At 42.3% G+C, this 17,500-nt stretch overlaps 1 protein-coding gene across 1 annotated transcript in view; it reads right to left on the bottom strand.

The window, feature by feature from the left end:
• trappc12 (trafficking protein particle complex subunit 12) overlaps nt 1-17,500 on the bottom strand; it is a 48,245-nt gene that overhangs the window by 15,120 nt on the left and 15,625 nt on the right. Inside the window, exons 4-5 of the mRNA XM_084045800.1 lie at nt 5,794-5,907; nt 4,785-4,923 (exon numbers count right to left, since the gene is read on the bottom strand). Of these exons, the coding sequence (XP_083901926.1) occupies nt 4,785-4,923; nt 5,794-5,907 (253 nt within the window). The remainder of the gene's footprint in view (nt 1-4,784; nt 4,924-5,793; nt 5,908-17,500) is intronic.

The raw sequence follows: 17,500 nt of genomic DNA, 5'->3' as shown, positions 1-17,500 counted from the left end.
GAGAGAGAGAGAGAGAGAGAGAGAGAGAGAGAGAGAGACGGAGAGAGAGACGGAGAGAGAGAGATGAGAATATAAACCCGTCCGCCCACACACACAGACTGCACACACACAGCCCTGGAGGCAAGAACCTACAGATGGCATTGAGCTACGTATGGTTGCTTATTAAACCCCCCCACAACCAACCAACCAACCAACCCCTTCTCTCTCTCTCTCTCTGCACAGCACAGCGCCATCACTCACTGCTCTGCCTCATCCTTCTCTCTCTCTGTGCTTCTCTCACACACACACACACACACACACACACACACACACACACATTATATGTCTTTCTCATGCCCACACAGTGGCCCAGTATTTCTCTCGCTAGAAAAAAAAAATGCATGCAATCATGTGTGCACACAGGAACACACACACACGATGCACCAAAGAACGCACACACACACACACACACACACACACACACGAAGCAGCGCTCCCTGAGGAACAGCCTGTATCCAGGTGAGTCGCCAGGTCTTTGATCAGGGTCCCTTTGATATCGTCTCAGTCGGGTGGAAACCTCATATGTCCAGAAACTGTTACTTTTCAGAATTCTAACTCAAAAGAATGCACGGTTTCCACCTGACTGAGAGATTTCTTTGGCTATTCAAAAATAGCAGATCTACAAGCTCATAGCGCGGCACTCTGTGCCGCGCTATGAGCTTGTAGATCTGCTATTTTTGAAAAACCTTGAACATTCATATGTCCACCACTCTTATCACTGCCATTGTCTCTCTATGTCAGTGGGGTCCAGGGACCCTCAGGGTTCCTTGAGGCGGTTCCAAATGGACCCTCACAGGTCTGTAACTCTGAGAGCGTACAAATGGAACCAAATGGACCCTCACGGGTCTGTAACTCTGAGTTATTGGGGGGGGGGTCCTTGAAATGTTAAAGTTTGAGAACCAATGCTGTATGTCTCCCTCCACCCCTCCCCTCTCTCTCTCTCTATTCATTTCCCCCCTCTCCTTGTCTCCGTCTTTGTGGTTGACATCAAACCAGTCAACGCTCAGGTCGTTCTTCAGAGGAGCGGCGGTGCAGAGGTCGGCCCTTCTTTCATCCCCATTGTCGTACAAAAAAAAAGAAGCTATTTTCAAAAAGGAGCTTGACTGGCTGGCATCAAGGATCCAAATTGGCGCTTGACCACGGCTTCACACCTTATTTAACCTCGGTGAATGACCACGCAAGCGACGCAAAAGTGTCATTTATTGATTTGCCAAAAGAAAGAGAAACCAAAAACGTAAATAAAGTGTGGTCTCAAAGTGGACATGTTCAGAGGGGTCCAGTGACGCCGCTTAATTGCCAGAACGCCTGTTAAAACTCGTTTAACTCCTTTAAACACCTTAATAGTAGAATCCTCCGCCCCCCCACCCCTCCTTTCTCTGTAAATATACCTTATGATTCTAGTGAGCTTTATTCCATTATGTTTTGTATTGTATTGTATGTATTACTGACGAATTGAGTACAATGGACCACAATGGAAACAAGCAACCACCTGGGGCTTTTTGTGTTATCCTTTGAACATAACTTTTGACTGTACTACCTGTACTGTTAACAACCGTATTAATAAAGTATTCAATCAATTAACCCTCCCCCCCAAGTTCAACCACTGCACTAGGTGAACGAATTAACAACTGTCAAACTCCGACTGTTTCTAATGTACCGTTTTGTATGTTTTTGTACGTTTTTATTGTACCATTTTCCTCCAAGTGCTCAGTCGGTGCTCACGCATCAGGGAGGGCATCGCCTGCGCGCCCGCCCCACGTCTCAAGCCGCTCCAACGGTGCGATCATGGATAATAGATAGTCGATGCGGCGCGCGCGCGCACCGGGCTCAGCCAAAAACGTTAACAGTTTTTGATGCCCAGACTAGGCTTAACTCGTGCCAGTTTGTCTGCGGGCACCTTATACAGTAGGAGGGCACAAAGCATTTAATATTGAGCAATGGAAATTCAATCGGTTGCCTTCCCCTTAGAAGTCGCTGCGGTGTAAACTTCCACTGCATGTGTCTGTGTGTCTTTGCCTTCACTGTGGTAGCCCTAGGGGTATGGTGGATCCAAAAGCAATGGGAATACATTAGAGAACAATTCATGCAGTGTACAAAAAAAAGAACTAAACCAAAGTAGTGGTGCCGGAGACAAGTAGAGTTGTTGGTACTTTCTCAATGGTGCCGTCTCACATTAAGCTCCTGAGGTTGCACAACTTTCTCCTTTTAATATTTAATAGGCCAGCTGTGGTGCGGCGGTATGCTGGTGTATAATAAAGGAGGTGGGTAATATATTTTCAGTTCAAACCCAGGAAGAGGCACTCTCCGAACCGGAGCACTAGCGTTCGTTGTAGCTTTACGGCACATTGAGGAATGGTATTCATAATGTTCATGTATACAGTATATCCTACAGAAGCTTTCAAACATGAAATGAGCAGTAGCAGTAAAATGTGTTAATACAGCATCACAATCATTTTAAACCCCATATTTTAAACATTGGCCAATCAAAAATAGCAGATGTCCAAGCTCACAGCGTGTCACTGCAAGCTTGTACATCTGCTATTTTTTAAACAATTTGGAAAACATCTCGACACAAATCTTATCTTCTGGGGCTCCCTGGCAAAAAGTATTTTCAGATGGGGTGGTCCGCGGCCAAATTCAATATCAATTTGGGGGTCCTTTACCTGAAAAAGTTTCAGAACCAGTGGTCTACACGCTCACTAGATAGCTAGCTAGCTAGCAAGCTTGGCGTGTTAGTGTAGGAACTATGTGTACCAAAATCCACTGATGCCATTTGGATAAAGATTTAGAATATCTTTATCTTACTTGGCTGTTTTGGTGGTTTGTTGTCATGTTTTTACTGTACAAGAATAGCAGAATAATACATTACTATCCAAAATAAATGAGAAGAATTTTATTAATTCTAGTTTCACATACTAACGTGTTCTTCAAAAAGACGAAACTACTCTGTGCTGTATTGTCATAAATTACACTCTTCTACCATATGAATCTGGTCAAAAGTATACAATCAAAATGATTGATGTAATTCACGCTAAAGGCTAAACCCTCTATTGCCAGTAAAACGGACCTACCAATAAGGGCCATTTGGTTCCTTTTGTGCACTTTCATGGGGTCTAACTGAGTACATGATGTGCTTAGTTACTTTTCACTACTAGCATATACCTTACATGAACAAATGACCCAAATGGGTCCATTTGGTTCCATTGTATACTCACATGGGGTCTAATTGAGTCCCCATGAGAAAAAGTGATGAGAAAGTGATGACAAGTTGCACCTTCTGAACATAGATCAGGCCTGCGACCTGATAAAAAAGGGTCATATTAGTCTGCCTATACTTGCCCTCCCTCCACACAGCTGATTCAAATTAATGATCAATGCTTATTACAAGCACCATTTAATCCCCACGCAAAGATTCAGGTGTCACAGCAGCAACAGCAGCCAGTCAGAATGAAACACAGGACAGGAGTTATATTAGGCTACAGCTTAGAGCAAGTGTCAAGAGCCATTGATCATTCATTTGAATCAGCTGTGTGGAGGGAGATGTTGTAGGAAAGTAAGCAGACTGATATTATGACCCTTTCTGATTTCTGTCAGGTTGTGTTCCCACATACATTATTAGCATTGACTGACACGGATCACTGAATTGAATGACTGACAACAGGAAGTGATGCCCATAATTAATGCAAGGCCTCATGGGACACTGGAAACAGGTGGAGAACTTGAAGGTGTTTTTTCATTGACAATTTTCTTCTGGTAGGCGGGACTTATCGAGACATGTGGGAACATTCGAAAGGTCAATGTTTTAGTCAATTAAATTAAGTCCCCTCACATCTGTATGCAAATTCCATCCTGCACATACAGATGTGCCACTTCAAAACTTCACACGTTACTGTTCTTTCCCTGATAGTGCCCTGAAAAGGCATTTTTTCCTCCCTTTTCTGCCCTTAAAATGCACTGTTTTGCCCCTGAAAAGAAGTTGTCACTACACACCCCCGTTTTTCCCTTCAACAGACATCTATATACATGAGAACAAAAGAATGTGTGTTGAACAAGGTGTCAGACTCATTATGAGGCGAAAGGTGATTTGACCAGTTGCTCAAATTAATTAGCATCATAAAAGCAGTGATCATCAAAATAATTCAGCATTTCAAATGCCCTTCTTTGTCCCTCTTATTGCCCTGGGAATCCCCTGAAAATTTACTGTCTTGGCGATGGCAGGACATGTGAAGTTTTGAAGTGGCACATCTGTAATTCTAGTCTAATGATCATTACCATCCTGATGTGAAAGAAAATATTTCAAAAGAAGAAGAAAAAATAAAGGCTGTTTTTGTGTATGGATGTATGTAATACAAATATGTTGGAAATATAACATTTTTGATGTGGTGTCATAATTAAACGTAATGTTGATTTGGCACACTGACTTTCAAGAAAATAAAAACACAGCACTTCATGTCAAAAAGGTTGCCGTGTGTGTGTGTGTGTGTGTTTGTATTACTGTACTTGTGAGGACCAAATTTCCCCACAAGTATAACTCATATTCTACTATACTTTTTGCCGATCTACAAGCGCTCAACGCTGTGAGCTTGTAGATCTGCTATGTTTTCAGCTTTAAAAATGACAAAACAATGTTTTGTTTTAAACAGCACTCATAAAATTGCCGACCTAAAATGTTGATGTCCGCACAAGTATAGTAATACCTCTCTCTCTCTCTGTGTGTGTCTGTCTGTGTGTGTATGTGTGTGTACCTCTTCTGCCAGGGTAAACAGCAGGGTAGTATTCATAGTAGAGGTCTGGTTGATCCATGTTGCCAAACGGCTCCATTTCCAGGTCGGCGTTCTGGAACAGGTTCAGCTTGGTCAGCAGCGCCAGACGCACAAACCACAGCTGGAAAGACACGCACGCACACACACACACACACACACATACACATACACACACACACACACACACACACACACACACACACACACACACACACACACACACACACACACACACACACACACACACACACACACACACACACACAGTTGTTAGTGCACAGTTAAAAACATACTTTCAAATAAGCCTCATCTGACATTGATCCAATACACTGGTGAGAGGAGGGAGAGGGAGAGATTGATAAGAGAGGAATACCAGAAGGAGAGACAGAAAGGAGGGAGAGAGAGAGAAGGATTCAGGGGAGAGACAGGAGACAAGTATAGATAACAATGAGAGAGAGAGAGAAAGAAAAAGAGAGACAGAGAAAGAGAGAGAGTGAAAGAGAGCAAGGAGAGTGATCAAGCGTATCTCCTATCTCCTCTGGTCACAGCTGTTGTTCTCTCTGGGAAGTACTGCCCTCTGTCTGTCATGCAGTGTGTGTGTGTGTGTGTGTGTGTGTGTGTGTGTGTGTGTGTGTGTGTGTGTGTGTGTGTGTGCTCCTTTTCTTTGACTCTAATATATGCAGGCATCTCTTGGATTCTCAGCTTCTTTCTCTCTCTCACACACACACACACGGCATGTCGGGCATGACTCTGTATTCCCCAAATGCACACCCACACACACATGCGAGACACTAGACTGAATGTCACATTCGCGCTAACCAGCTCGCTCGCACACACACACACACACACACACACACACACACACACACACACACACACACACACACACACACACACACACACACACACACACACACACACACACACACACACACACACACACACACACACACACACACACACACACACACACACACACACAGTACAGTACCTGCAGTGATTCTGTGGTGTGGGATGTGGGCTGGCCACTCTTGCCATATCCCTGGTTGTGTGCTGTCAGCAGCCGGCCTGTCAGGTCCACCGCAGCGCGCCAGTTCTTACTGCTCTGAATGGGAGGAAGGAGGAAGGATATTTATCGTTGCTGTCGGGCAGAAACCTATCATCTCCATACTTCACCTTTTTGTGTTTTTCTTTTACTGCCTACTTGATCACACTACAGCGTCACATACAAAGGTATCATGAGTAGCAGATCTACAAGCTCAAAACGTGGCGCGAAGCGACGCGTTTCGAGCTTGTAGATCTGCTACTTTTGAAATGTAATCCTGAAAAGTAACAGTTTTGGACATATGAGGTTTTCCACTCTACAGAGACTTGTATATATATATACCATCGTATTAGGCAGTAATGACGACGACTTAAACACACTAAAGTCTAATCCAGTGGTTCTTAAACCTTTTCACGTCAATTGACACTTATTAGCCTGCAGACCCCCTTTTGAAAAGATACACCAGGGACCCCCATAAGAGAAGATTTTTACGGCTATAGGAGTCATTCTCGACCTTTTTTTATTTCAAAGACCCACAGTTTGATATGCATTAGGCCACAGACCCCCATTTCATACCATTTTTTATTTCTGGGACCCCCAATCTAACACTGTAGTATCATCAGTGTTAATTTAACTCAGAGAATGTAGAAATGGAACCAAATGCACCCGTTCCATTTTTACACTATTTGAGTTACAGTATAGACATAAAAGGGTCCACCTATCAATCTTGGCTGGGGAACCCCTGGAACCCCCTCAAGGACCCCACTTTGAGAACCACGGTCTAATCTGTCCATGTTCATTCAATTTACACAGAGAGTAATGAAGTGACAAATAGAAAACAGGCCTAAAGGGGCCAGTCACACTCAGCACTAGAACTATAAAAATATAGTTTTAAAAATGGTTCTAAGTCAGTGGATGGCAGAGTTCACACCACAACTATAACTAATACCTCAACAGTTAGTTATCTTTATAGTCATCATGCTCAGTGTGAACGGCCCTTAAGACAAACACACAAACAAACTGCAAAGATAGTTCCGTTATTATTATTATTATAATTTCTTTAAAGAATAGTGAAAACAGCCGATCTACAAGCTCACAACACGTTGCATCGTGACGCGTTGATAACGGAACATTCGCTCGCTACTGTAGCTTTGCTTAGCAGACGGCTAAATAAGTGTACAAATGTTAACTTAATGGACACATAAGGTACCTTTTGGATACATTTGTACACTTTCAGAGTTACATTCACACTCAAAAAGAAACGTAGACTTACTAACTGATAAATGACTTGTGAAATGCTTTTCTAGATATTTCTCAAGTGTGGAATGCATTGAGAATGTAATGTTTTTCTTATTGTTAACTCATTCAGTGCCTGACTTATTTCTGGCAGTTTGGCTCTGAGTGCCAGAGCCAAAATTCATTGTAAAAAAAAGGTGCTTAGGAGCCGAGATACAGCCTTTTTCAGTAAGAAGTTAAACAAGAGGTGAATGGAGCAGAACATTTTAAAATCATGATATCTTGGGTTTTGAACATTTCCTCCCCCCATTTTTTATTTTTTTGGACGTCTTAGACGTCCAGTGGCACAGGGCTTATGATACAATGGACGTCTTAGACGTCGAGTGGCACTGAATGAGTTAATGTAGATTATTGTCTTAGGACCACAGGAAGACGAAAACAAATAAACTGCTAAAGGGAGTACCCATGGCTCCACACTGTCACAGTTTTTAAGTTGCCACACAAACGGATAAAAGCTTTTTTTCTGCAAAAAAGACATATTTCATATTGCACAGTGTGTATGAGAGTGTGGGAGCAAACTTTTATGTGTTGAGTGACACATGGTGCGTGCATGACCGGCTGATATGGCAATCAGAGGACAAAGCGCGTATACTGTATGCATACGTGCAAAGACACACACACACACACACACACACACACACACACACACACACACACACACACACACACACACACACGCACACACGCGCACACACCTAGACATTAGCAGCATCTGCTTCCACAGAAGGTGGTAGGAGTGAGTGGGGGACAGAGGAGGGAGGAGGATGGGGGGGGACCAGGGTGTAGAGTCACACCACCCCATCAACCCACATGACAAGGTCAGCCCGCCGATTGGGGTCCTATAAGTGCTGTGCCATTCATCACAGCCACGGAGCTAATTAGGAGCGCGATAGAGAGACAGTGAGAGAGAGAGAGAGAGAGAGAGAGAGAGAGAGAGAGAGAGAGAGAGAGAGAGAGAGAGAGAGAGAGAGAGAGAGAGAGAAAGAGAGAGACTCATTCTATTCATCTCTCTACCTGTCACGATACTCATCATGCAATTCTCAACCTCTCTCCCCCTCTCTCTCTATCTCTATTCCTCCCCCTGTTCCCAGCTAAGGGCAGTCTAAACAGTTCTTATATCGCTTTAAATTGGTTATAACTAAGGATGTCCGATATTGCCTTTTTTCCCCCCCCGATATCCGATTTTCCAATATGGTCCAACTCATTAATTTCCGATTGCGATATCAACCGATACCGATATATGCAGGCTTTTAACACCAAAACTAATCTCAGGTAACAACATCACACACATCTCCTGTCGTGGAATTAACACATTATGCCTAATGTTATTGTGATGCCCCACTGGATGCATTCATGAATGGAACAAGGCTTTCCAATTGTAAACATTCTCTGTGCAAAATAAGAGACTTCAGCGACTTCAAGTTCGACTTGAACTAATGAATAAAAGCTGTTACCGATATTTTCCCATATGCATTTTTTATGTTAATACTGGCCGGTAATATGATATCGGGGTGGCAATATTATCGGACATCTGTAGTTGTAACTGTGGAAGTGGAAGACATGGACCACCACACCACTACAAAAGGCTGTGTCCAAGCCTTACAATAACGACACCGTTTTTGGGCCAGGAACCCCTGTACAAGATTTGTGTAGTTAAAAATGTTTTCAAGATTGTTTTGAAAATAGCTGATGTACGCCTTTATAGGGATCAAGTGGTAAAACAGATTTTGAGACTAGATTATCTCATTTTCCTGGAGTATGTGTGATCATGCGGCTTAGTCTCTTTTTTGGGGTTGTTTTTGTAGACCTGGTTGCTTATTTCACTGGCAACACTGCTTTGCACCCTCTCTTTCTTCCATCTCTCCCTTTGGCCATCGCCATCCGCTCTCCACACTTCTAATCTGTTCCTTTGACGACCATTGTGCTCTTCGACACGTCAGGTCTCTCAGTGTCAGACCAGCTACTCTGAAAAAGCCTATTATATAGTTTTACAAATTCCCAATTAGTTCCCACTGAAAGAAGCTGAATGAGAGCACAGCTACCTTCAAGAGAAATATGGTTTGTCTTAACTGAAAGTTCACTCTTGTGGATTGGACTGCATTGTACAAAAACGGATGATGAATGAATATCGGCAATGTAATATAACTAAAAGGCAGAATAAAAACTCACGACTGAAGAATTGTGTCCTAATGTACGATTTGGGAAACAATGTGAAAGGAGCCCCCTCCCTCACACACACTAGCGCCGTTTCCTAAACAATTAACACAACATGTAAAATGATGATGTTTTAGTAATATTGTTCCTGCTAGCTGAACTCTGAGTTTATGACAAAAAAATGACTAATGAATAAACATTTTTGCGGATCAATCTCCCTCCTCATGTGCCCGTCCAACTACACAGTAAAAATGATGATGATGTGCCGCGTTGTGAGCTTGTAGATCTGCTATTTATTGCGCACGACAACGGCCCCGCAACCAAGTATAACTGAGGCTTTAAACGAACACGCCAGATTTTTACTGTGCTCCCAATTAGATGTTCCACCCACTTTCAACTCCATCGGTTGCACCTCGTCTCTGCCTTCCCCTCCTCCCCCCCCTCGCCTCCTGTTCCCCTCTCTCCTCTACTAACCCCTCCCCGCCCTCTCCCGTCTCCTCCTCCTCCTCCTCCCCCGCTAGCTCTCCTCTCCTGTCCTGAGCCCAGTGGCTGTGGTGCCTCTGAATCTTCATTAGAGAAGGAAATGAAGCTGAAAACGAGGAGGCAGCCCGGATGGCCAAAAGCAGCTGCAGCCACTCACACACACACACACACACACACAGGCACGCACGCACACACACACTACAGTGCTCCACTGCAGCCACAGGGTATTAGGAGGCAGGTGTGTGTATATGCGTGCATGTGTGTGTGTGTGTGTGTGTGTGTGTGTATATGTACTGTACTGTATGTGTGTGTGTGTGTGTGTGTGTGTGTGAGTGAGAGAGAGAGTGATGTGGGCAGGGACATGTCCGCAGTCATGTACAGTAGCTGCATTTTCGCACGCACGCACACACACACACACACACACACACACACACACACACACACACACACACACACACACACACACACACACACACACACACACACAGATGTTTAAGGGGGGGGGGTTTCAATGCTGCACGAGAAATCTATAGAGAAAGAGAGCAGGAGACTGTCAGGTAATAAAAAATAAACTCAAGGGAGAGGAGAGGAAAGGAAAGGAGGGGAGGAGAGGAGAGAGTTGAGGTGAGGAGAGGAGAGAGTTGCGGTGAGGACCACAATGGAAACAAGCCCTCTGGGCTTTTTGAGTTATCCTTTATAGCATCATTGTAGAATCGTACTGTGTTACTTTTTTTGCAAACTGTTGATAAAATATTCAATCAATCAAGGGAGAGGAGAGGAGAAAGTTGAGGTGATTAGAGGATAGGAGAAAGTTGAGGTGAGGAGAGGAGGAAAGAGGAGAAGTGAGGAGAGCTGCAGTGAGGCACTGCAAGGATACAAACTGGTAGAAGGCAGCAGAGTAGAAGTGAACTCCACAGGAGACCTTATGTAACGATGCGGTACCCCTGACATACATAACTTTGTATGATGCCACAACTGTCTTATTTACTGGCTGATAATCTGTCTTTTTTTTCTCTTAGAAGACAAACAAACAAAACAAAACCAAACAAAGCAAAACAAGCCATCTGTCCGAACGCTGCGGCGATGGACAGCATAGAAGGGAAGATGTGAGTAGGATTGGAGCGTAGGCAGTATAAAGTGGAAACCAGTGGTTAGAGGCACATCAAAAGCCTGCGTCCCGGGAGGGTTGCAGGGCCAATAAGCAGCGTCGGTCCAGTGGCCAGATAAATGCAGCCCTACACTGTAAAGTCTTACTCTGAGAGTGTACGAATGGACCTGTCAGGGTCCATTTGGTTACATTTGTACCACTCTCAGACTTACAAATGGATAAATGAACACCAGAGTATTTTTTACTGTGTACCTGCTGAAAGCTGAGCTCTGAGCCCTCCGGTGAAACTCGCTCTCGCGCGTGTGTGACTGTGTGTACTACTGTGTAGGCTGTGTGTGTGTGTGCGCGTGCCTGTGTGTTTGTTTGTGTGTCTCAGGGGAATGCGTTTAGAACAACTTCCCACTTGGCACTTAACACTGCATGCAAATTGCCGTGCACTTTTAAAAAAAAAAGAAAAGAGAAACAACATCAAATGGTCAGGGAAAGGAGGAGGGTGATGATGATGAAGGCTTACCGAGTGCTTTAAGGACATGTTAGTACACATTCTTGTTTTCCACCGGTCAACTTGGTAATAAAATAATATATGAGAATATATCATTTGTACACGCACATATATAACACACAAACATATATACTGTATGTGTATGTGTATATACATATATATATATATATATATATATATATATATATATATATATATATATATATATATATATATATATATATACATACACATTGTATACAGATGTTCATTTGTTCTTTATATTTAGTTGTTGTACAGTGTGTAGCAGTAAACTACACCAGAACAGTTCTCTGGGTTTACAACACAGCAACAGGATCATGTATCCATTTGTGACTCCGAAAGTGAACAAAATATAACCAAATGGACCTGTATTCAAAATGTATATCATTGCATCACCATTAATGGCACAGTGTCTTTTGTCAGTGTTTTCATGGCATGGCTCTGCAAGAGGCTAAATGTCTATGACACGATCTGTGTGTGTGTGTGTGTGTGTGTGTGTGTGTGTGTGTGTGTGTGTGTGTGTGTGTGTGTGTGTGTGTGTGTGTGTGTGTGTGTGTGTGTGTGTTTGTTAATCTCGCAACGCGATTAGCAACGTGATGCGATGCGTTGTGAGCTTATTTCCACTATTAATGTTTCTTTGAAAGTTTAAAGTTATTAAATATGTCAGTCATTTCTTTGTATATTTAGGTTATTTTGTCATATCTGTCCTGTGCAACTTCAAAGCCTAAAAGCCAAACAGAAATGTCATTTCTATTCATAATCTTCCAGCGTTCAACGACAAAAACACAACTAAATCGTTAATAATCGCAGTTATTTGCATGACAACGAATTGTCATGTAAAAACGTCATAATGGTCACAGCCCTAATCACATGGGAGTCTGAGATTCACATTGGAGCAACGGCGCTTCTGCACAGATCCGGATCATTTCCTTGTTGTTGTTTTATTGTCAAGTGACTCTCCCTACACATGCATAGGGCAGTGGTTTTCAAAGTGGGATATGTACAAGCTCACAGCGTGCTACTTTGTGCCGCACTGCCAGCTTGTACAGTATATCTGCTACTTTTGAATAGCCAAGTATAAAATATGGATAAAGGGGTCCCCGGACCCCCACTTTGAGAACCACTGTCCTATGCATGTGGAGGGAGAGTCACTTGACAACCTGTGCCGCATTGCGAGCTTGTACATCTGATATTTTTGAACATTTTTTTATTATTTTTAAAACAAATCTTCTCTTCTGGGGGTCCCTGGCACAAAAATAAATCTGATGGGGGGTCCACGGCCAAATATATATACATTTGGGGCACTGTTAATTTCGTCGACTAAAACTATGACGAAAGATATTCGTCGACTACCTTTTGTCACTGACGAAAACTAAATAAAAACTAAATAAAAACTAAATAAAAACTAAATAAAAACTAAGCTATGATGACTAAAACTAAGACTAAATAAAATATATTTATGATGATTTTGTAAAGAAATAAGAACTAAACTAAAGTGTTAGGGAGGGACTAGTGGAGAAGAGATCCAGTAGAACTAAAAGACTATACGGCTATTTTCAGCATGCAAACACGTGTAAAATCAGCCATTAAGGCCTGATTTTAGTGGACAAAATCATATGATATTTAGTCCACTAAAACAAGACTAAAACTTTTCAGATGACTAAAATATGACTAAAACTAAATGAAATTTTACTAAACTAATCCAAATTTGCTGTTAAAATGAACACTGATATGGGGGTCATTGACATGAAAAAGTTTGAGAGCTACTGGCATAGGGGCCTGTCCCACCTTACACACCCACATGTGAATGGTTTAAATTAACACTGAGGACAAGGTGGCAGAAGAGAGAGAGAAGGGGGGGGGCTTCTATTGAGTGATATACGGGAGCAGGCTGATTAATAATTTAGCTCGGCTCAAATGACTCCGCAATAAGACCTAATCAGATCCCACCAAATCAAATGAGGAGGCATTACCATGGTGATTTATTGCCATCGATATTAAATGAGGAATTGAGTGCGCGGTGCTATGCTAAGGAAGCGTGTTGGGATTGCTAATGTCTGCGCTGCACAGTGAAATCCTCAGTGTTAAATAACGCTGAGTGTACAAATGGAACCAAAGGGACCCGTACGGGTCCCCTTTGGTTCCATTCATACACTTCCAGAGTAACAGATGGATAAACTGACACTGAGGATTTTACTGGCAGACAGAGGGGTTTAGTTTTTACTTCTTTTACCATGGGAAACTTTTACGATTTTCAATCTAAATCCCATTGTTCCGATTCAGATAGTGACAGTGTGGACACAGTTCTCGGTGTCTTTTGTGCATTTCCCCCGCAAAATGCGTACAACGGCATAGTACAGGTCAGATTTGATCCCAAAAAGGGTGACAGAACTGTATACACAGATGGAAATCAAACCCACTCATCCACTGCGGCAGCAGCCAGTGTGTCAATTTTCTTTCGAGACGTGACAGAAGAGTTTGCAAGGAGACACAACAATGCACGCAAACACCCAGATACACAACTAGACACTACAATGACAGTCAAATATGTAGAGTCAAGGATTTAGTGCCATTAAAGTAGTGGATCTAATTGGAGTGCATTAAGCCTGCTCACACCATAAGAGAGAGAGAGATAAAGTCGATACTAATTAACAATCCTAACTTCAATAGCGCTGCATTGTTTTACATACACGCCCACACATTATGCACGAGCGCGCGCGCGCAGAGACGCACGCCAACACACAATCATGGGAGTACATACAGTACACACACACGCGCACGCACACACGTAATTAGTCTTGTCAAGAGTTTAAAAGGGGTGAGGCTTCTTAATTGTGTTCAAGATCATCAAGTTCAGTGCAGTTCTCCTTTGGCGAATACAGAAAAAAAGAAATAAGAAAAAAGACAGTGGGGAAAGAAAGAAAGAATAAAAAATCCTGAATAATAAAGCTGAGCGAACAAACGAACGCCCACTCGCTGGCTCTCTCGCGAGACCAGGAGCCTGCGGGCAAATCAGACTTAAAAAGGCTTCTTCGTCCTGGGTTTGGTTAACACAGGCAGCTTCCCCGTGCCACTTGTGTTATTTTTTTTTTGCCCCGGAATCCAGAGCTATACGCGGAGGGGGGGCGGTAAAATAAAACACGCGAGCTGGTCGTGGGAAAAACGAGCTAACTTTGCTTTGATGCCTTTGTGTAGCTCGTCTGCTGTGACTTGGACAGAGAGAGAGAGAGAGTAAAAAAAAATGGAGGGTTATGGAAAAATAGAGGGTTAAAGAAAGAAAGACAGCAAGCCAGACAAAGATATGGGAGAGAGAGAGAGAAAGAGAGAAAGAAAGAGTTTAGCCTTCAAGCTAGAGGTTGGCCTCTTTGGCTACTGTTCTGAGAAGAACATCGAATGGAAGCCATTTTTTTGGGGGGGGGGTCCCCCACGAGCATTCTCTGCACTGAAACAACCGGACACTGAGCGACACTATGAGAGGATAAATGGTGGAGTTTAAAGAACTCTATATAATACTCCCAGGGAACGCTGCAAGACTTCAGAGTCCTGAGCTGAGACCGTGTCCCACTGGGTAATATCCATGACTGATTGACTGGTGGTGGGGCTACTGGATGGCTTTTGATGGTCTGCTTGTCAGCAATAACAACATTCCCCCCCCAAACCCTCTTTTTCCCCAAAGCTGTGAGACTGCCGCTTCTTTTGCAGAAGACGGTTTTGATCAAGAAGGTTTTGTACACACACACATGCCTGGTTTATACACCCCCACCACTGACGGAATGCGGCAGACAGCATTCCACTGGGCCCACAATGCCGAAAAAATACACAAGTCATATTCTTTGAAGCAAAAAAAAAAACAGTGTTTCAACATAAACAAAACAATGTTTGGTTGAATGTTGATTTAAAAAATGTAACCACATGAACCCTTAGTGGAACCCTATTCCGGGCATGTCATAATTAGGCCTGTCATCGTTATTACATAATCGCCTCATCACAATTATTTGAGATAATCGAAATTATTTTCAGCAAATCAGAATGAACTTTATTGTCACATCACAGGTTTACAGGAGTAAAACAGTGGGTGAAGTTTGTTTTGGTTATAATCGCCATAATCATTTTCCATGTTGAAAATCTTCCATATATTTTCAAACATTTTCAAAAACAGTGGAAATGGAAATAAATGAACGAGCTCAGTTTTTATCTGCTATTTTCACTATTCATGTTTTTTTTTAAATAAAGTTATAATGTAAAATACAGTGTAGCAAAGTTATTAAATTATGTAAATTGTGTAAGTTATTTGTAATATTTGCCCTGTGCACCTTTTGTTTACGAAGCCTAAAAGCCAAACAGAAATGAACATTTTATTCATAATGTTCCAATAATGTTCAACGTCAGAAACGCGACGAAATCGTCAATCGCAATTATTTGAGCGGCAATCAATCTTCAAGTAAAATGTCATAGTCGTTGACAGCCCTAGTCGTAATAGGCCGGAAATTTGACGGAAATAGCAGAAGATTAAGAGATTTGGTGTAGAGGGGGAAAAAAAGGAGGGGACCGAGTATAGACCCCTGTGGGACCCCGGTCAATGAAGCATATAGGGTTTAACCCATTGAGACCGGGAACGCAGCTCTGTCATTTTAGATTTCTTTGGCTATTCAAAAATAGCAGATATACAAGCTCATAGCGCGACACAGAGTGCCACGCTATGAACTTGTAGATCTGCTATTTTTGAAAAATCGTGAAAATGTGTGCAAATCTTTGAATATATACACTGCTCAAAAAAATAAAGGGAACACTTTGATCCCTTAATTCTTTTGAGTTTTTTTCATGAACTGTGTACATACTGCTAACGAAAAAAACTCAAAAGAATTAAGGGATCAAAGTGTTCCCTTTATTTTTTTGAGCAGTATATATATTTTTAAACTGAACATTTTTAACCCCATTTTTTGTTTCTGGAGGGTTCCTGGAACAGGGGGTCAGCGGCCAAATACATATCATTTTGGGTGGTCCTTGACATGAAAAAGTTTGAGAACCACTGATATTATAGCAACATAAGTTTGTTCAACAAAAAAAACGTTAGGATTTAGAAGAAGATATTCGTAGAATCCCCAGAAGCAAAGATTTGAGTAAAAAAAAAAATATATATATATATTCAAAGATTTGCACACATTTTCATGATAAAAAAAAAAATAGCCAAAGAAATCTAAAAAATGACACACAGATGCGTTCCCGGTCTTAATGGGTTAAGTGGTTCAGAAAACGGGGGTCATCATTCAGGAGCGGCGGTGTGGCTCAGGAGGTGGAGCGTTGGTGGTTCAATCCCAGGCTCGGCGTCGTCGAGGTGTCCCCGAGCAAGACACTGAACCCCCTAATTGCTCCCTGTGCGCTGACTTGGAGCAGCACACTGATCCTAATAGGATGGGTCAAATGCAGAGCAGTAATCCCCCCCCGGGGATCACTACAAATATCGTTGCTGTCGGGCAGAAACCTTGTATCTCCATATTCTAACTTTTTGTGTTTTTTCCGTAAATTATTGCCCTACTTGATCATTCTCACACAAAAGCATCAAAAGTAGCAGATCCGCAAGCTCGAAACGTGGCGCGTTTCAAGCTTGTGGAGCTGCTACTTTTGCAATTTATTTGATATGAATCCCGAAAAGTAACTGTTTTGGACATATGAGGTTTCCACCCGACAGAGACGATATGCTATAAATACCCTTTATTTATCATCTTTAAGCTGATGTTGAACTTTGGTAGAAACTAGGGATGTCCGATACTGGCTTTTTTTTTGCAGATATCTGATTTTCCGATATTGTCCACTCCAAATCTTAATTTCCGATACCGATATATGCAGGCTTAATTTCACCAAAACTAATGTCAGGTAACAACATCACACACATCTCCTGTCTTGGAATTAACACATTATGCCTAATTTTATTGTGATGCCCCACAAGCTTTCCAAATGTAAACATTCTCTGTTCAAAATAAGAGAATGACTTCAACTTAACTCAATTCCTGCCAATCACGCATAAATGCGATCTATTAAATAGCGCACTTGGCCGCAAAAAAAAAAAATCTTTTTTTTTTTTTTTTTTT

This window comes from Gymnoscopelus microlampas (genome assembly GCF_963454915.1).
Source record: "Gymnoscopelus microlampas genome assembly, chromosome: 20".
Taxonomy (NCBI): Eukaryota; Metazoa; Chordata; class Actinopteri; order Myctophiformes; family Myctophidae; genus Gymnoscopelus; species Gymnoscopelus microlampas.
The sequence above is the reverse complement of the archived record's forward strand: the minus strand, read 5'-3'. Positions and strand labels throughout refer to the sequence as shown.